The 25,359-nt window shown below is 44.7% G+C and overlaps 1 protein-coding gene across 2 annotated transcripts in view; it reads right to left on the bottom strand.

Moving 5' to 3' along the window:
- The window catches only part of LOC111149215 (serine/threonine kinase 32B), a 404,797-nt gene that overhangs the window by 27,549 nt on the left and 351,889 nt on the right, over positions 1-25,359 (bottom strand). For both annotated transcript variants that reach the window (XM_022506161.1, XM_022506162.1), the window contains 2 exons: positions 7,910-8,013; positions 394-510 (listed from right to left, as the gene is read on the bottom strand). In XM_022506161.1, the coding sequence (XP_022361869.1) occupies positions 394-510; positions 7,910-8,013 (221 nt within the window). The remainder of the gene's footprint in view (positions 1-393; positions 511-7,909; positions 8,014-25,359) is intronic.

Here is a 25,359-nt window from a genome sequence, read left to right as displayed (position 1 = left end):
CCACCTGCTGCCCTCCATCCACCCTGAGCATCTTGGGGGATCCCAAGGCAGGAAGCTAAACACCAGCCTCCAAAGGAGGGCACCATCTCCTGTCTGTGCCAAACTCGAGCGGGCTTCAGAACCACCTGGGAGCTGATAGCTCCCCAATGGTGCTGCTGGTGCTGCTGCTGGCCCAGGGGACACACTTGGAGAACCACTGCTTTATTCTAGCCAATTCGAGTTCCTGGAGAAAAGTCAGGAGAGTTCCCATGTCCTAAAGTTCAGCAACTGGAAAGACCATTTGTGGCAACAATTTTAAAGAGCTGTATGGTTAGGTATAACTATTTATTAGGGCTTGTAGTGGAGTGAAAAGAGCCAGGGGGCTCTGTTGTTGCAAATGTGGCTGTCCCTTACCTTCTTCAGCAGGGCCACCATGCCCTTGCACCACGTGGAGGAGTAGTGGACGCGCTCCACCTCGAACATGTTGAGGATCTCGTCGATGGGTGTAGCCGAGTGGATTTCATACGGTCTCTGCAACCAAAGGACCAGACAAGGGATCAGAGAGAAGCCATTGGAGGACACCGCCCATGTGGTTAAAACTGTGTAGACGAGGGGGTGGTTTATGCTTTCCCTTCATGTAACAGTGGGTGCTCCTCTTTCAGCACAGAGCACGTGGCCCCTCCCCGTGTGCCAACAGGGACAAGGCTGGTAGGGTGGTCCCAGAACCCAGCAGGTGGGTGCTCTGTTGTGGCCACAGGAGGTTAAATGAACTTGACAAGGTCACGTAGCCGGTAAGTGGCGGAGGCGGGATCTATGCCCAACAGCCTAACTCCCGAGTCCCTGCTCCAGGCTTGTGGGTGTGGTGGCTCTCACCATCCACTAGACACCGAACATCACCTCCAGTCACAGTCCCTACCTGCTGGTGGTCCTCATATCACATTTCCCAGCACTGGCTGAACCAGCTGGGAGTACACAGGGCTGGATTCACCAAAGTCTGGGTCTGGTGGGGTGGATGGATGGCGGGAGGCCGGGCTTCTACCTGCCACTCTCTCCCCCACCGCGAGAATGCATAACTCTGCTCTCCACCCGGCCAGGTTGGCAGAGCATTAAACCTCCTGATGCATTTTTGCAACATTGTCTGGGCATGTTTTTTGTTTGTTTGTTTGTTTGTTTTGCTTCTAAGAACCTCTCAGAACTTGGGATAGGACCTTGGGTACAGAGATTGGACAGTGTCTGAGCTCTCACCTGCCCCCCCCCGACACACACAGAGTTCACTCCACCTCTTCACCCTCCACCCAGCTTCATGGACTAAGATGCTTTGAAGTTTGCGTCATGGTCAAATGGCTCAGGGCTGGAACACGCAGTCACTTCTGGAGCACATGTGTTCCACCAACTAGAGAAACCAAGAGCAATGGGTTCATAGTTGTCCAGGTGAACCTGATTATCAGTTATGAATTCCCTGAAGGCAGGCTTGGATGGTGCTCATTCCTGTGTTCTCAGGGTCTCAAGCAGCCTCAGCCATCCAGCAGCACATGAGGGCAAATATGATGAGTCCATCCATCCACAAACACTGACTGGACACCTGCAGGGGGCCAGAGCCTGTACTGGGCTCATGTGCTTCATAATGCATGGGCTCCAACCTTGTGGAAAGTGGCTTCCCAGAGGGTTGCTGCAAATAGGAGGTGTCATATAAGGAGGTGAGTGTGTCCTGAGCCCTGGGTGGGTGATGATTCCCTGGAACGGAGGAGAATCTTTATCTTCGGCAAATGGGGCTCCCCTGGGTAAGACGTCTGCCTGTGGAAGTGCACTATGCCTTCCGATGCACCCACCCAGAAGGGATCTTTTCCTGACTGGCTGCCTCCTCTTTCATGTATCAATCGAATTGGGAACTCCCCCTTTTGCCCTATAATCTGCAGAGCAAAGCCAAATCCTGTGGGCTCCCTGGAAATGCCAGCTAACTAGATATGTTAACATTCTTTGCAAATGCCTTCAAACATTTTCTTCCAATGTCATGAGAGGCAGAGAATATGGTTCCAGTAATGAAGACTTTAGAGTTTCCTCCTGAGGCTGCTGCCTGCCTCTGCCTTTGCAGGACCCCCCTGACTTCACCAGTAACAGCTACCATGATTAGAAATAACAGGAGTGAACAGGGAGAGTGGAGACGTCAGTTTCTGGACTCTTCCGGATCGCTTCTTCCCAAGTTTCTGCCTCTGGGGAGACCATCCCTCCCATCCTGTCCCAGCTGTACCTGGAAACCCAGCTGCTGGAGGCAGGAGGACCTTGAGAGATGAAGCAGTCTCACCTCCTCATTTTAGAAGTCGGGACAAATGGTGACCTTGCCCCATCCCACAGAGATGCAGGTTCTCTGTCCCTGCTATTTCTCTGACACCACCAGTGCCCACCTGGCCGAGCACCTGGCTGGAGAACCAGCCAGCGACAAATGGGAAAGCTTTTCTTGTCATTCACAGTGCATTCTGCCGCTCCTTCTTGGTTACCTCAAGGCATCCATCAATCTGCTTTTCCATCCACTTTCCAAACCTGCCATGCTCTAGCTCTATCCTCTCTGCTTCTGGAAGGAACCAGACCAGTAAGAGTAATGGTGGTAATCATTACGGTAACCCTGATAAGCCACAAGGCCAACACAGCAGTTAAATATATTCACAGAGAAGCTGGGAACACCAGGCATGGGATACGCTTTGCAGCTTGCCTTCTCAGCCTTCGTCCGTATGGGTAGCTGCAGAGAAGCCCAGCTCCTTCTATAAGAATATCGGCAAACCCCTGATCACTATTTCACCTGTTCCGGGAAAGAATTTACTGAAGCTTGGTTCTCATACATTGGCCTTAGGATGTGTTGACTCAGAAAATCAAGTGACATTTCTAAGGTAATTACATGTACTTCTGGGGAAAGTGCTTTTAGCAGCAGGGCACCAATACACTCATTATGGAATGCAGGCTGGTCTCTCTTCTGGGACACTCAGTTTACAAAAAAATGCCAATTTACCGAGAAATCGAAGAGAGGAGACGAGAATTGCTATAGACTTGTTATTTGAACTGTTAGAGCTGAGCTGGGCTTTGGGGACCATCTAATCCAATGTTTTTTTCCCTCAAAACCTTTTTACTCCAAACCCCAAACACGGAACAGATGAAAGTGAAGAACACTTCCTCGGGCTATGAAATCTCCAAAGCCAGAAGAAGCATTCTGCAACCCCTAGAACTGTTCAGCCACTTCTGCTGGGTCTTAGAGGTCCATGAAACACAGCCTGAAAACCACAGAACAACCCACATGCTCTTTCCCTGACCTCAATGGAGACAGAAAACCCAAAGAGTGAGGTAACAGAGTTTCCTCCCAGGTCCTAACTGCTGGCATACTGATCTCTATCTGCTTTACCAAGGGACCAGAAGTCAGTGTTCAGCTCAAGGACCGCCTCTCTCCTTCCATCAGCTTTGCACACCGTTACCATTACACTCCCTGTTCTGCTCTGCGGGTGAGCCCATCCAGGGGGGTAGATCTAGTTCTCCGAGAGCTCCATATACCCTCCGTCTTTAAATACACCTCTCTGCACCCCCGACCTTCTCTGTCTATGCGACCACAAAGAGATGAGCTGCCTGGGGTCAAAGGCAAGGTCAGGGAGGGGGCTGGGGAGAAGCAGAGAGGTACAAGGCCTCAGGCCGCCATAGGTGGGGGTTTGGGTCTCCATTCTTTGTCCACACCGAGAGCCCACTGTGCAATGCAATGTGCCACGAGCATGCATTCAGATCTCATTTAGTCCTTTTGGTTCCTCTCTGGCAGCGGTTCACAAGCAGGGACATTTTGACCCCAGGGCATATTGGACGATGTCGGGAGATATTTTCTGGTCGCCGTAACCCAGTGGCGGGATATTTCTGCCGGCATCTGGGAGGGAGAGGCCAGGGATGTGGCTAACATTCCGCATTACACACAGCTGCCCTGGCACAAAGCATTCCCCAGCCCCATATGTCCACAGTACCAAAGTCAGGGAGCCCTGTGCTTTGGGCCTGAAATCCCATCCCCCCACTTGGTAGATGAGACATGGGCTCACCCCAGATCATTCAGAGACTATGTGGTAAAGCCAGGATGGGGGCCCGAATGAATGTCAGCAAAGCCAGGATGGGAGCCTGGAAATGTGTGACTGCCAAGGACACATGCCCACTCGTCCATATGCGACCATGTCCACGGACAGCACCACATTGCCTACCTGGCAAACCCGAGTGTCTCCAGCTGACCTCAGGGACTTCTACAGACTGCCCCTGACCGTGCCCTGAATGCTCTGTGGTCAGAAATGTTTGCTGTGTCCGCCTCCGTGGCTCCTCCCCACCTGTTCTCATGCTATTCCCTCTAGCAGCTCCTCTGGGACCCAGGCTAAGCTGTTCCCTCAGGTGTTCTCCATGCTCCTCTGAGCAGGTCACTAGCACTTTGTCTGCATGGCCCTGTCTCAGAGTCATCGCCAGGAGCATCGTTAACATGCATGTTGGACGCTGCATGGGCTCTGCTCGTTTTCTCACCATCCCCATGATGGCCCTGTGCATTGGCCTCATAATCCCCATTTCATGACGGAGGAAGCTGGGGCTCAGATGAGGCCATGCCTGGCTCCAGCGTGGTAAGGTGCTAAGTCAGAGAGGATGCAGGCTTGCTGGGAGGCCCCCGGGGGCAGAAATCACAGTGAGGACTGAAGGCTTGCTGACATTGATCAGGCATGTGCTGGGTAATCAGCACCGTCGCAATGGCTTAATTCTCAAAGCAATCCTGTTGGGTGGATATTATTAATTTTTCCCCTATTAACAGATGAGGATTCTGAGCACTCGATCTATTTCTCAGCTTCGGTTAACATCACTGATGAGGCACTTGGTAGAACTAGGATTTGACCCTGTGAAGTCCTCTAAGATCCCCTTTGTAATGAGGAGGCAGCTTTCGGTTGAGTGAGAGGAAACACCTTCTCGCCATTCAAGCAGTCAAAAAAGAGAACCGGTTCTTCCCGGAGGTAAGGAGCTCCCTGGATGCTGAAGGGAACCAGTGAACAGGTGGGTGAGCACCTGTCAGGGATGCCATCTGGAGCCTGGCAGACGGGAAGGGGACAACGGCTGTGCTGAGGTCCCTAAGGCCCTTCTCTGGGTCTATGGCCGGAAACCTCTCCTCTCTAATCAGAGGGTGTGGTCACAGTTCAGAGAGACCAAGGGACCTGTGCTTTCACAGGGAACTAAGTGGGTGGGGAGGGAAGGTGGTCACAGTCTTGAGTCTCTTTCTTTCACTCAGCAGGTGTGCGGGATGAGGACTAAGAGTCTACTTTGGACAGAGAGATCCTACTTATGTCCCTGGTCCAGCCTATAGGATCCACCCAGGCCATGGGATTCTGTGTTGAGATTTTTAAGCCCATTGATGACACTTGATTCCTCTTCTCTCCCTACAGAACATGTGGGAAGAGATGGCTGTTTACCAGACTAGAGTATCCCTGGGTCCCTAGCCAGAGGACTGTCCTGATCTTACCCCTTCTAACTCTTTCCAACTCTAAGATTTTAGAACACACACTGGAAAATTCCCATGATGGCTCTCATCTTTGGGAGGTAAGAAGCTCCCTGGATTTTGAGGGACTCAAGGAACAAACAGGTGGATGACCACTTGTCAGGGATGCTGTCACTGACACGATGGAAGAATTCTGGGGTTTTGAAAAGACAGCCATTTCCACACCCCAGAGATAAGCAGGAATGCATCTCGGTATATAGTTTTTTGTTTTTTTGTTTTTTAACCAAGAGGGATTGTTTCCTGTATATATAAAAAAACCTAGAATTAACTGTATGCATAAACTTGTCAAAGGCGAAACCAGACCAGACACTTGTGAGAAAGGTTTATGCGACCATGTAACAGGCATCCTTTCATTCGTCACTCTGTCACTACATCAGAGTCCCCGGTTCCACTGCGTGCTTCTCCTTCTTCCCTTGAACGTGGCATTTGGATCTCTTCCTAGAAAACCCTGTCCCATTAAAAATGAAACAAGTTATTTTGGAAGCAGCAAGAACCACTCTACCCTTGGGCCTTTTTGCCAAGTTATCATCTTTGACTGTTCTGACCTGTGAGGAATGACAGATGTTTAAAAAAAAAAAAAAAAAAAAGGCACAAAGCCCACAGGCCCCAAAATGCTGTCCCTTAGAAGGAGTTCCCACACCAGGGCTTAATACATAACCTAATTGCAGATCCAACCTCCCCCCAAAATGTAGTCTTAACTGGTGTGTCAGGAATTTTTCAATCCTGGCCTGGGATCCTGTCCCCTGGGTCCTCTCCACCCTGAGAGGAAAGACAGATAATCTGAAGAGAAGAAACCTTGCCTTTCCCCCTAGAAAGCTCTTTGTCAGAGGGAATCTTCTTATTTGGCTAATAACATCTTGCCCCACCCTCCTAGAAGAAGCTTCCATTTTGTAGGCCTCCTTGGAGCACCTTGCAACGTGCCAGATGGGGGCTGCTGGACTCACGGATCATTGAATGAAGCCCATTAGATCTTCAAATTGACTCGATTGATTTTTATTTAACACAGAAAATGTACTTTCTGCTAGTGAACATCCAGTCATGCTTGGGGCAACTTCTAGTGGAATGAGGACATCAGATAAACAGCCTCTGAGAGATGCCTTTAATGTTAGGGACCATCACACTCCCTCCTGACTGCGCGTATCAATGAAACCAGCAGATGGCAAAGGAACCAGCCAAGAAAAGATGAATGTTTTCATTCAGTGCCTGAGAAAACTAAATATATATATATATATATATATATATATATATATGTATATATATATGTATATATATATATATATGTATATATGTGTGTATATATATATATACACATACATGTATGTATATACATATATATATATATATATTTTATTCTAAAAACACCTTGTATAGTAATTACGCTTTTGAGGAATTTAGAGGAAATAATTGAGACCAAGAGCAGACGATAGTTGTTTAAACTACAGGATGAAAAATAATAATTATTTGCACTCACATGGCTTTGATGGTTTACACACTGCTCTTACCATTCATTCATTCATTCATTCCTCACCCTTTATCACCCGTGCAGGAGACTCTCGCCCTCCAAGAGTACACCTCCACTGGCCTCAATGTGCATGGACAAAAATCACTGTGAGACACTGAACATCGCAGCCTGTGGCTCTGCACTGGGAAGTGGATTGGCCAAGGTGAGTGACATGCAAACCCTTGGTCTCTGTCTGGGATCAGAGTGATCCCATGGCAACTTCAGCTCTAAGAAACAGTCTGAAGGCTTTTATTCCCGTTGTACCAAGAAGAAACCAAGGTTCAGTGGCATTGTTTTCCAACAATACTTGTGCAAAGAAAAATGCCTCAGAATGAGTTTGTCATAATTCTTTCCACTAAAGTAAAAATGAGTGATTAGTTGCCATTAGTTATCCTCAGCTATTAAATGAAATGAAATAAAAACGGAAGTACACACTGAATGTCCCATTTCTATGGGACATCGAGCTATGTATTTGGGGGAAGATACAGAACCAACAAAAAAAGGATGGTCCCTATATTTAAAGAGCTTCAAATTGAGCTGGAAAATCAGGCAGGCGCACCGCGTTGTGGGTCAAAAGAGGACAGTGTTTGAAATCACGATACCAAGGTGTTTGAACTGCCACAGATTAGATGCTGACCTTGATGTAAGACCTTCCCCATGAACATCCATTTCCCCACGAGCAGGATGAGGCAGCTGGACCAGAAGCTCACTCTGGGCCGCTTTAATGCTCAGGGACCTCAGGCACGGGCCATCAGAACTGAAACCCAGTGCCTCGGACTCCTCACGTGGGCTCCTTCCCAGCCGGGTGGCCAGCCAATAGCACCCTGGTCCAATTTGACCTGACCCCCGACTTCTAGGGCTCCCCGCGTCCCCCAAGCAGGTGCACATCTTACCCAGCCCCGGAGCAGCTCGTAGGCCGTGACACCCAGGGACCACCAGTCCACGGGGTACGAGTAACCGGGGCCTCCGTCCACGTACACCTGGAACACTTCTGGGGCTGCCAAAGACAGGACAGAGAGAAGGTCACTGCGTGCCATAGTTTACACTCACCACCACTCAGAGAGGGCACACGGGGGTGGGGGGGACAGGAACCTGACTCTCCGAGGGCAAAGCCAGGACTCTGTCCACTGTGCCATGTGGCTCCTGCCCTCGGTAAGCCACAAGCGGGCATCACAGGAAACACTAGTGTGGTCCCCTGGGAGTAGGGGTGTTCCAAGTGTGTGGGGGAGGGGGTCTGCTAGGGCAGAGGTAGGGTAAGTCCCCTGGAAGAGGTGGACTTGGGGGGCATGACTCCGCAGCATGAACAGAGGTGGGGTAAGGTCTGAGTTAAGATGAAGAAACCACACCTTGTAAATGTCCCTCTGCCTTTGGCACCAACACCAACTGGGTCAGGTGTCCCAATAATGGGGGACGCTTAGAACCCATGAAGCCTGCTGCCTCTCACAGGAAACAGGTTGGCACAGGTAGGATCTACTATGAAACTCCCAGGGTAGGCATAGCCACAGAGACAGAAGGCAGATTAGGGGTTGCCTAGCTCGGGGGGAGGGGGAGAGGGGAAATTGGGAGTAACTGCTTCGTGGATGTCCGTTGGGGGAGATGACAATGTTCTGGAACTGGGGAGAGGTGGTGGTCACATAACATTGAGAATATACTAAATGCTACAGAGTTGCTCCTTTATAATGGGTAATTCTGTGAATTTCACCTCAGCCGAACAAAAAGTGAAGGCTGGAGGCCCCAGGGTGATGGACCCTGATTCTTCAGAGCACTGTGCTTGTCCTGGGGGACGCTTGGCTCTCAGGTGCTCTAATGTGCTGAATGTGCATTAATCTCATTGCACCACCCCCAAATCCCTGGGCCAGGAGTGTGTCCATGCTCTAATTGCTTGTATTGGCTTCCAGGAAAATTTTGTGAAATGTGGATCCTTTCCAGCAAATTAACTTGCAGACATAATTCCATCTTGAAGTTGTCAGAGCAGGCAAAATCTGTCCCTTGGAACCACAACACATTGTGATTAAAGATGTTTCAGCTCAATTTTCAGACTGGCATTCAGCAGGCATGGGAACGGGGAAGGCTGGGTGAGGCGGGCGAGGCAGGACACGCACACTCCAATCAGGGCTCTTGAGTTAGAAGCTGGACGCGTGCCTCCAACCAGTGGCCAGACTCTAGCTGCCCTGTGACCACGCTCCCCATTTGCTCTGTATCTTACAGCTCACATTCTCCCTTGGGTTCTACTGAGAACCTCTTCACAAGAGCCCCCACGGTCATGTTTGCCTCGGACCCATTTTACAGATGAGGTTCAGAGAGAGACAGCGGGATGAAGGACGTCACACAGCCAGGAAGTGCCAAGCTGAGGTGTGCCTCGTGCATGGACAGAATCCTTGTTTGAAGTAAAGTTCATATTAATATTTCTTTAAGTACACAAAGATACTCAGTTGAAATTAGCGGGAGGTAGGATTGGGAATTAGAAGGAATGTCTCCTTCAGTTATTTGAGTCTTAGAGAGAAACCAGTGGGCTATGCTGGGGAACAGGAAGCAGGCCGGTGTGGCTGGACCAGAGTTTAACAAGTTATGTAAGTTTCTCTTTGCCTTGGTTTGATGAAATGTGAATAATAAGAAGAGTTTCTTCATTGGGCTGTTACCAGGATTAAATAAAAGATTATGTGCCAAGGGCTCAGCCCCCTGCCTGGCTGGGCTGGAGTGGGTGCTCCAGCAATCTAGGCATGGTTTTTATTAGTAGAATGGGCATTCCGATCTCTTCGGTCACTTTTAGCCTCATTGCCATCCACCCCATCACCCAGAGGTCTGGGGACCATCGTAAATTTCATCCAAATGCTGAGTTGTGCGTTTTTAGCCTCTTGATGTCTGCCCCACCCTTCCATTGTAGATCAGCTTGATGTCAAAGGCGGTGATCTCACCTTTTCATTAAGCACCCTGTGAGCAACTAATTGATTTCTTAGCAGGCACTCCCACCTGGATCCCACTGTGCATCTGAAACTGAGCTTCTATCTCGAGGGACTTCCTTCCCTGCATCTCAGTCTGTGTACCTGCCCTCTTCCCTCTGTGCTGAGAGTTTTGGAGCATCGTGCTGTCTGTGCATTCCCAGGGCATGGATGGCTGTCTCCTATCCCAGCCCGTATGCTCAGACAGTGCAGGAAGCAGGAATGTGCCCATGAGCGCAGGGATGGCTGTTTGTGCTGAGGTGCTCCCCATAAATCCTTGTCATGCCCAGCAGCCCCAGCCCATTTGCAATTCAGGGCACAAGCACCATTGTCCTGGTGTCATGACCAACCAAGTGACCAATAGCTGTGGCCTGTGACATTCTTTCCTCCCCTACACACTTGGGACTGATGACAGAATATGAAAAACATTTTTGCCATAATCCATATGCCACCAAAATGACCACTTTGGTGGTCCGGAATCATAGTGCATAGAAGCAAGAGCATCAGGTGGGTGTAAGTTGCAAGGACAGGTACGAGACTCCCCTCACATGTCAATGAATGAATGAGTTGTCCATTTTCCCTGCTGAGGGTTTTTTCCTTTTTTAAAAATATTTTATTTATTTATTTTTTTATGGTGTTATGTGAGTCACCATACAGTACTTCAATAGTTTTTGATGTAGTGTTCCATGATTCATTGTTTATGTATAACATCCAGTTCTCCATGCAATATGTGCCCTCCTTAATACCCACTACCAGGCTAACCCAACCCCCTATGCCCCTCCCCTCTGAAACCCTCAGTTTGTTTCCTGGAGTCCATAGTCTCTCATGGTTCCTCACCCCCTCTGATATTGCCCCCTTCATTTTCCCCTCCCTTCCCCTAATGTCTTCTGTGCTATTCCTTATGTTCCAAATATGAGTAAAATCATATGATATTATCTTTCTCTGTTTGACTTATTTCACTCAGCATAATCTCCTCCAGTCCCATCCATGTCGATGCAAATGTTGGGTATTCATCCTTTCTGATGGCTGAGTAATCTTCCATTGTATATATGGACCATATCTTCTTCATCCATTCATCTGCTGAAGGGCATCTTGGCTCTTTCCACAGTTTGGTTATTGTGGATATTGCTGCTATGAACATTGGAGTACAGATGGCCCTTCTTTTCACTACATCTGTGTCTTCAGGGTAAATACCCAGTAGTGCAATTGCTGGGTCATAGGTAGTTCTATTTTTAACATTTTTAGGGACCTCCACACTGTTTTCCAAAGTGGCTGCACCAACTTGCATTCCAACCAACAGTGTAAGAGGGTTCCCCTTTCTCCACATCCTCTCCAACACTTGTTGTTTCCTGCCTTGTCATTTTTTGCCATTCTAACTGGTGTAGGGTGGTATCTCAATGTGGCTTTTATTTGAATCTCCCTGATGGCTAATGATGATGAACATTTTTTCATGTGTCTATTAGCCATTCATATGTCTTCTTTGGAGAAGTGTCTGTTCAGGTCTTCTGCTCAGTTTTTGACTTATTTGTTTTTTGGGTGTTGAGTTGAGAAGTTCTTTATAGATCTTGGATACCAGCCTTTTATCTGTACTGGCATTTGCAAATATCTTCTCACATTCCATGGGTTGCCTTTTAGTTTTGTTGACTGTTTCCTTTGCTTATCTTGATGAAATGCAGTCTAAACCGGATCCTCTCACTGCCAGGGTAAATGAGGCAGAAGAACAAATCAGTGAGCTAGAAGAGAAGATAATAGAAAAGAAGGAAATCGAGGAGGCCTGGGAAAAACAACTTAAGGCCCAAGAGATCGGACTGAGAGAGATTAACAATGCCATGAAACATTCCAATGTCAGAATTATTGGGATCCCTGAGGGGGTGGAGAGAGAGTTCTTGAAGATATATTTGAACAAATTTTACTTGAGAAGTTCCAAACACTCATGTCCAAGAGACAGCGAGGACCCCTCCTCCCAAGATCAATGAGAACAGACCAACCTCCCAATATTTAATAGTACAATTTGCAGTCTTACATCCAAGGAAACAATCTTAAAAGCAGTTAGGGGGAAGAGATTTCTTACATACAGAGGGAGGAACTGAGAATAATGTCAGATCTGTCCACAGAGACCTGGCAAGCCAGAAAGGGCTGGAAAGACATATTCAGAGTACTAAATGAGAAGCACATGAAGCCAAGGACACTCTCCTGAGGGTTTTACGAACATAACCTCTCTCGCCAGCATCCTAAGAACCCAATGAGACGAGTGTTGAAATGATCTCCATTTTAAGATAAGAAAGTAGAGGCACAAACTATGGAAAAAACCTAGATGTCCATCAACAGATGAATGGATAAAGAAGAATGAATGGAATACTATGCAGCCATAAAAAACGAAACCTTGCCATTTGCAGTGACATGGATGGAACTAGGGGGTATTATGCCAAATGAAATAAGTCAATCAGAGTAAGACAATAATCATATGATCTCTCTGATATGAGGCATTTGAGAGGCAGGGCAGGGAATTGTGGGAGGAAGGGAGGGGAAAAATGAAACAAGATAGGATCGGGAAGGGAGATAAACCATAAGAGACTCTTATTCTCAGGAAACAAACTGAGGGTTGCTGGAGAGGGGAAGGGATAGGGTGGCTAGGGGATGGACATTGGGGAGGGTATGTGCTATGGTGAGTGCTGTGAAATGTGTAAGACTGATGATTCACAGACCTGTACCCCTGGGGCATATAATATATTATATGCTAATTAAAAAAAAAAGAAAAAGTAGAGGCACAAACGGGTATGGCAGCTTGAATAGTATCCCCTGAAAAGATAGCTCCAAGTGTTAACCTCTCGCACCTGTGAATGGGACCCTATTTGGAAATAGGGTCTTTGCAGATATAATTAAGTTAAGGATCTTCAGATAAAATCATCAAGATAAATTGTAGGGCCCCCCCTTAACTCTAATTACTGATGTCCTTACAGTAGAAAGGAGAGGGAGATGGGAGATGAAGAGAGGTTCATGGGAGGAGGCAGAGATTGGAGTGGCCACAAGCCCAGGAACCCTGGAGCCACCAGAGGCCCAAGAGGCAAGGCAGGGCCCTCTCCTAGAGCCTCCCGAGGGAGCACGGTCCTGCAGACACCTCAATATTGATTTGGCCTCCAAAACTTCAAGGGAGTGAACTATTGTTTCAAGCCACCATGTTTGTGTGCTTTGTTGAGCAATCCTAGGAAATTAATAAGAGGGGCTAAGAACTTATTCAGGCCATCCAGCTGGTGTGCAGACCTGGGTTCACCTGGCACTCAGGCAAACACACATCAAGCATTTAATAAATGCACATCGATTGGCTCTTCTACCCCTGACGCCATAGAGCTGGTCTAGCTTACTGCTTCCATGCCTCAGAAGCAGAGACAGCTTGTGGCCTCAGAACATCAGTACAGCCCAAATGAAGGGTTCTTTGGAAACCATCCTATCTGTCATCGTCCCCCCTGTTTTGGAACTGGCTACCGGGTTGGATGAGGAGGAGTGGCTTGCTTCGGCCACCCACCCTCCAGCTCTATGGTCAAGCCTAGAACCACTGATCCTGATGCCCAGGTTCAGTAGTCCCACTGTTGTAATGGTTAAATTCCACCGTCAGATGACTCCACCATGCACAGCTCTTGTGCCCCTTCCTCCTCTGTGCTGATGTGTGGCCCTTGCTCAAATCTCCTGGTGGCCTCCTCACCGGTCTTCAGGCCTCCAGAGTCATCTTCTCCAGTCTGTCCTTCTTGCTTCTGACAGGGGAGTTGGTTTTCTGACATAGGACACAGACCACGGTAGTACCGAGCTTAAAGATTTCCCTGTCCTCAGGGCTATCTCACAATCAGCGTTCCTGGGAATACCACCTGCTCTGTGCAAGGTGAATACATTTTGGAGGAGGAGGGATTCTCAGGTCAAACATCTCTGGAAATGATGAGGTTCAACCATGTTTATTCCTGCTGGACTTGTCAGAGCCTTTAATGGGCTCATGTGCTTTACTCACTCTCAAAAGTGGCCTATTCAATAGCAAACATGGTCTGGAAATGTGACTTGATCCTGGAGTCATTTTTAGTTTTAGTGGAGTGATGGAAAGGATTAGGGCCAGCAACCTGTGTGGTTAGGTGAATTTAACTTTCGTGGTCTGGCATTCAGTGCCCTTAGCTTCTACCCATAGATCTTCCAGGCTCTACTATGGCCCTGGGCTTACCCACCCCACCCTGGGCTCTAGCCTCTCATGCTGCTCACTATTCCTGGAACTCCCCATCTATCTGTCTGTCTGTGTCTTGTTCTCTTCCCTAATTCACCAGGGCTATCTCAAAAAAGGTACAGCTAAATTGTTATCTCCTCCAGGAAGCTACTAGGTCCCAGGTACTATAACATGCGTTACATGTGTCATCTCCTCCTCAAAATACCCCTCTAATATTATTATTTCCTGTGATCTCTCTCCCTCCTGATTAGATTTGGGTTTTTCTTTTCTTTTTTTTAATTATTTTTTAAAATATTTTATTTATTTGACAGACAGAGATCACAAGTAGGTGGAGAGGCAGGCAGAGAGAGGAGGAAGCAGGCTCCCCGCCGAGCAGAGAGCCTGACTTAGGGCTTGATCCTGGGACCCCGGGATCATGACCCGAGCTGAAGGCAGAGGCTTTAACCCACTGAGCCACCCAGGCACCTCTAGATCCCACCTTCCCTAGGCATCTCTTGATGGCAACATTCACACCCTCTGCTGCATTTTTGCTTATTTGTCTGCTTTTCATGGGACCCTAAGCTCCCTGAGGGCAGGAACTGTCATGATGTCTTGTCTTGGAGTTCATGCCTGCCTGCCACGAAGAAGACAAGTGGGAAAGGTTTGTTGACTGACAAAATGAATGATTATAAGTACAAACCACAAACTATGTACCTTGCTATGTACCAAGCACTGTTCTAAGCTCGGTACATTGCTAATAAAAACAGCTATTCTTTATGGAGCATCTGCATGTAATAAACCTTGCTTTAAGAGATTCGTAAGTATAAGTTGTTGAGTCTGGCTGCAGAAGAAACAGGATGGGCAAACACTGCCACGGCCAGGACTGGGCTTTCCCTGCAGGACAGTGAGTGAGACAGTGTCCCGCCTCCCCAGGACAGCAAATGACAAACCAACCAGATAAGAGGAGTTGGTTATGGCCTTGCCCAGAATGATGTCCAGGATCCAAGGTCTGGATACCCCTGATTGGATTAAAGATGAACAAAATGCCCCAAGTCCTTCTTGATTAAAACTTCTTGGCAATGGCCTAGTGGGGGAACATTCAATCCTGAATCTTCTATCTTCAGCCACTGGAAATGCCACCTCTCACTACCATCATCATACACAAAACAGTCATAAAGAACTTCTAGGGCACAAAGTTCCTTCATATATTACCCCTATGCAGCCCCAAAGCACCCAACCCACAGATGGAGAAACTGAGGAGGTAAAGGGGTAATTTCAGGGCCATGGAAACTGTGAGTGGAAAAGCCTGGACCTGACCAGCATTCTTACAACTTTCAGCCTAGTGCCCCAAACACCTGTTCCTTTATTACCAAGAGCCGTGATTTTGGTGACAACAGCAAGAGTTGCAATACTCATGTGGCCACTTATGGAGTGTCCACCATATGCCAGAAGTCACGGTTTTTTACGTATATTATTTATTTCTCGGCAAAGCTAATATTTACAGAGCATGTCCTACTGTGTGTGTGTGTGTGTGTGTGTATAACTTTATTTTATTTTAATTTCTTTTCAGCATAACAGAATTCATTGTTTATGCACCACACCCAGTGCTCCATGCAATATGTGCCCTCCTTAACACCCACCACCAGGCTCCCCCACCCTCCCACCCCCCGCCCCTTCAAAACCCTCAGATTGTTTTTCAGAGTCCATAGTCCCTCATGGTTCATCTCCCCCTCCAATTTCCCTCAACTCCCTTCTCCTCTCCATCTCCCCATGTCCTCCGTGTTATTTCTTATGTTCCACAAGTTTTGCATGTGTTAACTCATTTTACCCTCAGAAGGACCTTGTGAGGCAGTGCTATTATTATCTCTAAACTTGGAAGCTGAGGCTTGGAGTAGTCAAGTTACATGCCTGGGTGATGCAGTGGGGAGACTCAGAGCCTTATTGAGCCCACCTCCCTGCCCCCTTCTTGGGGTTCATTCAGAAGGATGATAAAAATCCTACCACATCTCCTTCAAAATCCAGACATTTTCCACCAAATTACACCGTGCTTATGCTGAAATATGCTGAAATAAAAATAATTCTTTATATATAAAAATATATAATATAAATATATATATAATATTATATATAAGGAATTATTTTTATTTTCACACACACAATATATATGTTTTACATCCCCAAATCTCCACAAGGTCATTGTGTTAAATCTGCTAATCCAACTGGAGCTGAAGCCAAGAGCATGTATGAAGATCGAGGAATTCTACATTGGAGGAAATTAGGGTTTCAACATAACCCAAAAGAAAAATAACTAAGTGGCTCACCATGAACATGCACACTGATAAAAATGATTTAAAATCTTATGGAAATCAGCTCTTGAATCACATTCCTTGACAGTGCCCGTGTCCTTCCCTGCTTCATCCCCAGGATCTTTCATGGAGCCCGTTGTGTGTTGCACACCCCATGAGTACTTGTGAGCATGCTGGGCTAACAAACTGGGCTGCCTTCCAGAGCCATGGAACCTATGGCTGCTTCTCTAGCCCAGCCCAGTGGCTTGGGAAGACCAGCCTCACCTCCCACTAACATCTCCCCACTTCCACAGAAATGTAAATACCCATGTGGTGGGATCAGCCACCCTATGTTAACCACGCAAGACTAAAAATATGAGAAGAATACAATAGCCTCTTAAGTTTTAATTATGATCCTGCTAGTTTAGCTCTATGGATATTGCTGAAGGCTTTGAATGCCGCAGCAGAGTGTGGCATGCTAGCCAATGTCTTGCCTACAAGCTGAGAGGCTTCCAGGGTCTATTCCTACACGTAATTGCCTCCTTGACTGGGAACATAGAATTAACATGTTTCAGTCTAGAGGGGAACTTTATGGTAATTTCCTACCTCCCCTACAGTTTCTAAGTGAAGGAAGTGAAGCCAGTTGGAGGTGTTTGGTGATTTCTGGCCCACTGGGACTAGAACCCAGGTGTTCTACCTGTTGGGTCTTTATTAATGGCAAGACCCTGTCTCCAGCTTGTACATCCTGGCCAGCAGGATGGCCAGATCTGTGCATCCAGCTGCCTCATGGACACCTCCACCTGGCAGTCCTGTGGGCACTACACACTCAGCCTGCCCAAGCAAACTCGTCCCTCTCAACCTGTCCTCCTCCTTGGGTCTCAGTCTCAGCCCATGGTCAGCTCAGATGCATGAGTCAGAATGGGGGAGTCTCCTGGCTTCTACCCCTTCTTCAGTCTCTGCTTTTGATAATTTGATTGGTCCTAAGACTTTCATTTTCCTCTTCCAGAAACTTCCTCTCTACTCTGTTTCATCTCTGCCTGGACACACCATGGCCTCTCACCTACTCCAGTCTAGCATTCTTTCTTTTCTTCTTTTTTAAAATTATGTTATGTTAGTCACTGTACAGTACCTCATTAGTTTTTGATGTTGTGTTCAATGATTCATTATTTGCACTTAACACCCAGTGCTCATTACAACACGTGCCCTCCTTAATACCCACCATCAGGCGAACCCACCCCCAAACCCCCTCCCCTCTAAAACCTTCAGTTTGTTTCTCAGAGTCCATAGTCTCTCATGGTTCATCTCCCTCTCTGACTTCCCCCCCTTCATTTTTCCTTTCTTTCTCCTAATGACCTCTGTGCTATTCCTTATGTTCCAAATATGAGTAAAACCGTAAGATAATTGACTTTCTCTGCTTGACTTATTTCACTTAGCATAATCTCCTCCAGTTCCATCTGTGTTGATGCAAATGGTCAGTAGTCATCCTTTCTGATGGCTAAGTAATATTCCATTGCATATATGGACCACATCTTCTTTATCCATTCATCTGTTGAAGGGCATCTTGGCTCCTTCCACAATTTGGCTATTGTGGACATATTATGAACATTGGGGTGCATGTGGACCTTCCTTTCACTACATCTGTATCTCTGTGGTAATTGCCCAGTAGTGCAATTGCTGGGTCATATGGTAGCTCTATTTTTAATTTTTTGAGTAACCTCCATACTGTTTTCCAAAGTGGCTGTATCAACTTGCATTCCTACCAACAGTGTAAGAGGGTTCCCTTTCTCCAAATCTTCCCTAACATTTGTTGTTTCTTGCCTTATCAATACTCTAGAAACTACAGAACATTTATTAAAGAAATCAAAGAAGATACAAAAAGATGGAAAAACATTCCATGCTCATGGAACAGAAGAATAAACATTGCTAAAATGTCTATGCTGTCTAGAGCAAATCTGTACTTGCATTGCCATCCTGCTCAAAATACCAATGGCATTTTTCAGAGTGCTGGAACAAACAAAATTTGTATGGAATCAGAAAAGACACCAAATCACCAAGGAAATTTTGAAAAAGAAAAACAAAGCTGGCAGCATCTCATTGCTTAATTTCAAGCTATATTACAAAACCGTGATCACCAAAACAGCATGGTACTGACACAAAAACAGACATATAGGTCAATGGAACAGAATAGAGAGCCCAGATATGGACCCTCAACTCTATGGTTAGCTAATCTTAGACAAAGCAGTAAAAAATACCAATGGGAAAAAGACAGTCTCTTTAATAAATGGTGCTGGGAAACTTGGACAGCTATGTGTAAAAGAATGAAACTCGACCAATCTCTTATATCATACACAAAGATAAACTCTAAATGGATGAACAACCTCAATGTGAGACAGGAATCCATCAAAATTAGAGGAGAACATAGGCAGTAACCTCTTCGATATCAGCCACAGCAACTTCTTTCAAGATAGGTCTCCAAAGGCAAAGGAAACAAAAGTGAAAGGAACTTTTGGGACTTCATCAAGATAAAAAGCTGTTGCACAGCAAAGGAAACCGTCAACAAAACAAAGAGGCAACCCACAGAATGGGAGAAGATATTTGCAAATGACATTACAGATAAAAGGCTTGTATCCAAGATCTATAAAGAACTTCTCAAACTCAACACCCAAAAAACAAATAAGTCAAAAAATGGGTAGAAGACATGAATAGACACTTCTCCAAAGAAGATAAATGAATGGCTAACAGACACATGAAAAAATGTTCAACATCATTAGCTATCAGGGAGATTCAAATCAAAACCACATTGAGATACCACCTTAATCCAGCCTGGCATTCTAATCCCACTTCCATCTGAGTCAGCAGAATCAAGGAAACAGAGGGGTTAAAGATGTGAAAGTAGAAATTTTTCAGGCCTGCAAATGAACCTCAGCTCCCCTGCTTATTGGTACAATGGCCTTGGGAAAGCTACTCCACCTCTTATTTCTACCTCAGCTTTCCTCATCTGAAAAAAGGAATAGCAATATTTGCTACATAATGTTGTGAAGAAAAATGAAATTGTGTATGCATTTATTGAGCCCATAGTAAGTGCCAGTAAATGCTATCTAATTTTGTTGTTGTTGTATTATTATTACTCATGTGTTCAAATCATGTAATTTAAATTCTTCCCAAGTTTTTCTATTTGCTATAGAATAAAGTTCATAGGCCCTAGCACAAGAATTCCTAAAGACCAGCTCCAACCTCATGCTTGGGTACTGCCTTTATTGTATAGCTCATTATGCCAACTGCAAAAGTAGGATATTCTTTACTTTTAATTATCTGTAACTTGTCTGATAATTTGTACCCTATTTTTTATACTCATGAACTCCCACTCATACTTCAAGACCCAGACCAAATTTCATTCTCCCTGTGGAATGTTCATGGAATCTCATGCTATTCCTCTGTTCCCCCCTTTGTCCCCTCTCCTGGCCAAGTATATCAATCTATGTTCTGGATTCTCAGCAAACCCTGGTCTGTACCTACCTTTCAGCACTGATCATGCTATAATTTAATTAATGGCATACATTTCCACCTTCCTCACTGGGCTGTGAACCCTTTGAGGGTTGGGGTATGACTAAGTCAGTCCCAGAGGCCCAGGGATTAGCATGAAGCTGATCTAGAAGTAGACGCTCAATCCATTATAGCAGCAAAGAAGTTGGTCACAGAGACCTCATTTCAAATCTCAGTGGCTACCATTGCTGGCTATTTGTAATTGGGCAAGCACCTAGCCCCTGTAAAAGTGTCAGATTCTATGGAATAATAATAGTCCCTACTGCTTAGTGAGATAAAGTATGTGATGCGTTGAGTACAGGGACAGACACATAGCAAGTTCCCAACAGATGTGAGCTAGTTACCTTTATATCAACTCATTATTGCATGAGCAATGAAAGGCACACATAAATGAGAGCCCAGCTCAAAGGGTACATGTTGTACCTATTCCCCAAATGATTCAAGAGCTCCATCATAATTCTTTGCATTAAAGTGTGCTGAAAAGCTGTGGAAAACAGAGATAAGCAGCATGCCTGGTTTTCTGTCTAGATCCCTTGGGAGTAATTTATATTTCTTTGGCTCTGTAGCTAACCAGATGAACTCAGGTGTCACACGCTTACATATTACACTGAGACAAAATGAAACTGCTGTGTCAGTCTGATAACTTCTCCCTTTCTGGGACATTAGCAGCATTAATAGCAACTGAAAACTGGTTTCATTAAAGTACATGAGGTGTTGCTCAGGGCTTGACCATTAGACTTCACAAGTCTACATGAGAAGAGGAGAGGAGAAGTGTCATCGGCCAAAAAGTAAAAACAGAAGCTCTGATGAGATGCAGAAATAAATGATGTGCCAGGACCAGAAAATGACTTCATGTGAAACATGTCAGATTAAACTAGTAGATTAAAAAAAAAAAAAGGTTTTTAGACATTTTCCTAGAGAATGATGTTCTAACTGGAAGCACAGATTTAGACTCAGTGCATTTTACACAGTCAACATGTGAAATTGGGGCTCTACTAGCATGTTGTGCTGATAGAAGGGTTCATTTATGTAGTGCCACTCTCTTAAAGTATTCCATATTCTCTGTTTATCGAAAAAATTAATGATTTTTGTTATTTATTTGAGAGAGAGAGGGAGAGAGAGAGAGTGGTGGGGAGGGGCAGAGGAAGAGGGAGAGAGAATCACAAGCAGGCTCCCCACTGAGCAGGGAGCCTGATTTTGGCCTCAATCTCATAACACTGAGATCATGACCTGAGACAAAGCCAAGAGTCAGATGCTTAACCCACTGAGTCAGCCAGGCACCCTGAAATTAATGCTCTTTAAAATTTCCCACTGAACTTGCTATATATGGAAACCAAAAGCTTGGACAGGGCATTCAGGTAGTACATGATCTGGCCCCACACACCTCTGCAGACTCATTCTCCTAGCCTACTTTGCTTGGGCCACACTAGCTTTCTCTTAGTTCTTTCTATGTCACAAAGCTCCTTTTTTGCCTCAGGGCTTTGGCAAATGCAATTCTTTCTGCAAAACTTTTACATTCCTTTATACTGAACAACATCTGTCATTTTTTAGGACTTATCTGAAAAGTTACTTCCTCAGCAATATTACTTTTGACCCCTCCAATTTAATTCATCTCTCTTTTCCATCATATCAATTCATCAATATCAGTCAATATAATCAATATCAGACAATTCTGCTTCTGTTCAAAATGTAGAAGTTGGAAAGATGTCTCTCCCAGCCTAACAATGAGAAAAATCTAGATCATCATTTTTTTAGATCATTAGAAAAACCATAATTTTTCTCAAACCTGACTAGTCAGAAGTCTAAGGAAAGACAGTTATTCTGAGAAGAGAGAGGGATGTGAGTACTGGCTTACCTTGGGAAGAGCATGGGAAGAAAACAGGGATGCCCCAGAAGAGGGTAAGAAACTTCTGCTAAAATGCTTACTGAATTGCTGAATGTTGTGTGCTGACTTAAGTGAGAGAATAGAACTGCTGTTTTCCAGATGCAAGGGGGATTCACCTCTCCTCACAGCTCTTCTCTGCTGACCTCACTGTGAATTCCTGAAAGGATTAGAAGAAGGCAGGAGGCTGTAGAAAGCTTGTCTTGATGCAGCTATTTGGGGAAGAGAGCAGTTACTGCTTCAAGAGGGCACAAAGTCCTTCCTGGATCCACCTCTCCATATCCCTATGGAAAAGAATCCTTGAGCTAAAGCAGAAAGGGCAGACAATTCTGTGACTACAAGGGCACAGGTGAATACTCACTGAGCATGAGGGGCAAGGAAGAGAAAAATAACATCCCTGCCCCTGGGAAAGGGACAAAAAAACCATCCTGGGCTCAGACAATTCATGGTTTCCCATTGCTGTGAGAGGCACATGGTCAGTGAGAAAGACCCACCCCCAAGACAAGATGATGGATTACACAGAGCCCGCATAAGACTGGTTGAGCCAAGACAACAGGGAACATGTACTCCTCTCCCCCTACCACCTCAACCAGACCAAGTATCAGGGAACAAGAAAGAGAAGGAACAGGAATGAGACCCTCTTTAAGGCACAGGCCCAGGAGGTAGAACAGGAACACCAAGGAAACACTAATTTGAGAGGAAGTACATTGAGGATAATCATATCAACCTAGACACAGCTCAACTGCTGATTAGATTGGCTCAGTTCTTCTACACACCTAAAGGTATAGTAGTGGGAGAGACACAAAAATCTCCAGGCATAAACACTGTCCTACACATAATGTTTAGTTTTTAACCAGAAGTTATGAGACACATGACAAAAAGGGGTGGGGGGAACAACAACAAACAAATAGAATTCCCATGTGAAGAGACACAGCAATCAAAAAAGCCATATTTGAATATGAACCAGATGTTAGAACTAACAGACAAGGAATTTAAAACATTTTAAAGATTCTGATGGAAAAAGTAGACAGTACACATTAAAAGATGGATATTTCAACCAAAAGATGGAATCTATAAAAGATTGGATGGAAATGCTAATAATAATAAAAATAAACCAAACATAACACCAGAGATAAAGCATGCCTCCAACAGGCTCACCAACAGAACTTAAAACTGCCAAGGAAAGAGGAAATAAACTTGAAGATAGATCAAACAAAATTATTCAAAGTGAAACACTAAAAGAAAAAAGTAGAAAAAAATAAAAGAGCATCCAGTTGTTATGAGGAAACACGAAAGGTCTAACACATATGTAACCGAAATTCAAGAACAGATGGGGAGGGGGAGAGGGAGAGGGAGAGAGAGAAATATGAAATACTTGCAGATAATGACCAGGAATTTTCCAAAAAAAATTGTGCGTCATCAAACCACACATATCCAAGAAGCTCAGAGAACACCAACCAGGTAAAACACGAAAGGATTAAAAAAACACAGCTAGGCACATTACATTAAAAACCAAAGAATTATAGCAAATTTGTTGTTAGAAATATTGCCATAAACAATAGAGTGACAAGCTTGAGTGCTGAGAGGTGGGGGGGACCCACTTGTGGATCCAGAATTCTGTTAACATCTCTTTTTAAAATGCACACAAATGAAGACTTTTTCCAACAAACAAAAGAATGAAGGAGTTCACTACCACTAGGCTTTCACTACACGGATTTTTAAAGGAAGCCCTCCAGGTAGAATGAATACGATACACTACGGAAACTGAAGCTGCACAAAAAAATAAAAAATATTGGAAATGGGAAAAAGGAAGGTAAAGAGAAAATCATTTTTTCTTACTAACCACTATAAATATAATTGACTGTTTGAAGCAAAAATAAAATCAATTAATTATGTATCTACAGCACAAAAAAACAAAAGATGGGTGGGAGGCACTGGGAGTATATTATTCTAAGATTCTTACATTATACATGAAGTTGTATGATTTCAAGGTAGATTCCGATTGATGATGTATATTATATATATAGGGCAACCTCTAAACTATATTTTTTAAAATAGAGGTATAGATACTAACCCAGTAGGGAAGTTAAAGTGGAATCATTCATAATGATCAAGTAATCCAAAATAAAGCAGAAGAGCAGCAAATGAACAAAGAACAAATGGACCAAAGAGAAGAAAAAGTGAGGTGACAAACTGCAATCCAACTATATCAATAATTATATTAAATATAAATGGTCTAAATATCAATGGGAAGGCAGAGATTATTAGATGGATAAAAAGACTGCCTACATGACATGTACTTAAAATTTAAATATATAGGTTAAAAATGAATGGATGGAAAAAGACATCATCAGGGTGCGCTGGAAAAGACTATTAGCTCATCTCTCCCCTCCTCTGTGTTTGTTGATGTCATACTGATTACTTGAAGTCAGTCATGGTAGGAGGACTTACATCACAAAAATCAGCAAAATCTACAAATCTGTCCCCTTCTTCTCCTCCTCCTCCTTCTTTTCTTCTTCTTCTTCTTCTTACCACCAGAGAGATAGTTGCTAAACATTTACCAACACACCACTGGAAACACCATACAAACATTAACAAAAGAAAGCTGGAGTGGCTATATTAATATCACACAAAGTAGATTTCAGAACAAGGAACAAGAGGGATATTATATAATGATACATGCAGCAATTTACCAAGAAGATGTAATAATCCTAAAAATGTACACACCTTACAGCAGAACATCAAAATACATGAGACAGAACTGCAATGCAAAGAAAAATAGACTAACTCACAATTACAGTTGGGGATTTCAACATACTTCTCTTAGTAACTGATAACAAGTAGACAGAAAACCAGTAAGAATATTTAGGGCCTAACTGATATTTGTAGGCAACACGACTAATGAAGAACATACACATTCTTTGCACAAGAACATAGAGTGTTCACCAAAGTAGACAATATCTAGACCACAAAACAAACTTGACCAATTAAAAAAATAGAAAAGAAATCGTATAAGGGATTTCTCTGACATCACAGAATTAAACAACATCAACAACAGAAAGATGGATAGCAAATTCCCAAATACTGTTGAAAATTATGAAGTAGACATCTAAGTCATCCATGGGTGAAAGTCAGAGTCACAGGGAAGTTGGAAGGTGTTTGTAACTGAATGAGAATGAAAAACATAGTATATCAGCGTTTGTGGAATATACCTAAGGCTGGACTTAGGACAGAATTGACAGAGCGTTAAATGTTTATATTGGAGAAAGACAAGACTCAAATCAATAATTTGTATTTCCACCTTAAGAAACTAGAATAAGAACAAATTAAACCCAAAGCAAACAGAAGAAAGTAATAAAAATCAGAGAAGAAATCCATAAAACAGAAAATCAATGAAACTAAAAATTGATTCTTTAAAAAGGTGAGCACAAGTGATAAACCTCTGCCAAAATTATCAGGAAAACCATAGAGGGAATACAAATGACCACTCAGGAATGGAAGAGGAGACATCACT

The sequence above is a fragment of the Enhydra lutris genome, unplaced genomic scaffold (genome assembly GCF_002288905.1).
Source record: "Enhydra lutris kenyoni isolate GAN:26980312 unplaced genomic scaffold, ASM228890v2 scaffoldscaffold21, whole genome shotgun sequence".
Lineage (NCBI taxonomy): Eukaryota > Metazoa > Chordata > Mammalia > Carnivora > Mustelidae > Enhydra > Enhydra lutris.
The sequence above is the reverse complement of the archived record's forward strand: the minus strand, read 5'-3'. Positions and strand labels throughout refer to the sequence as shown.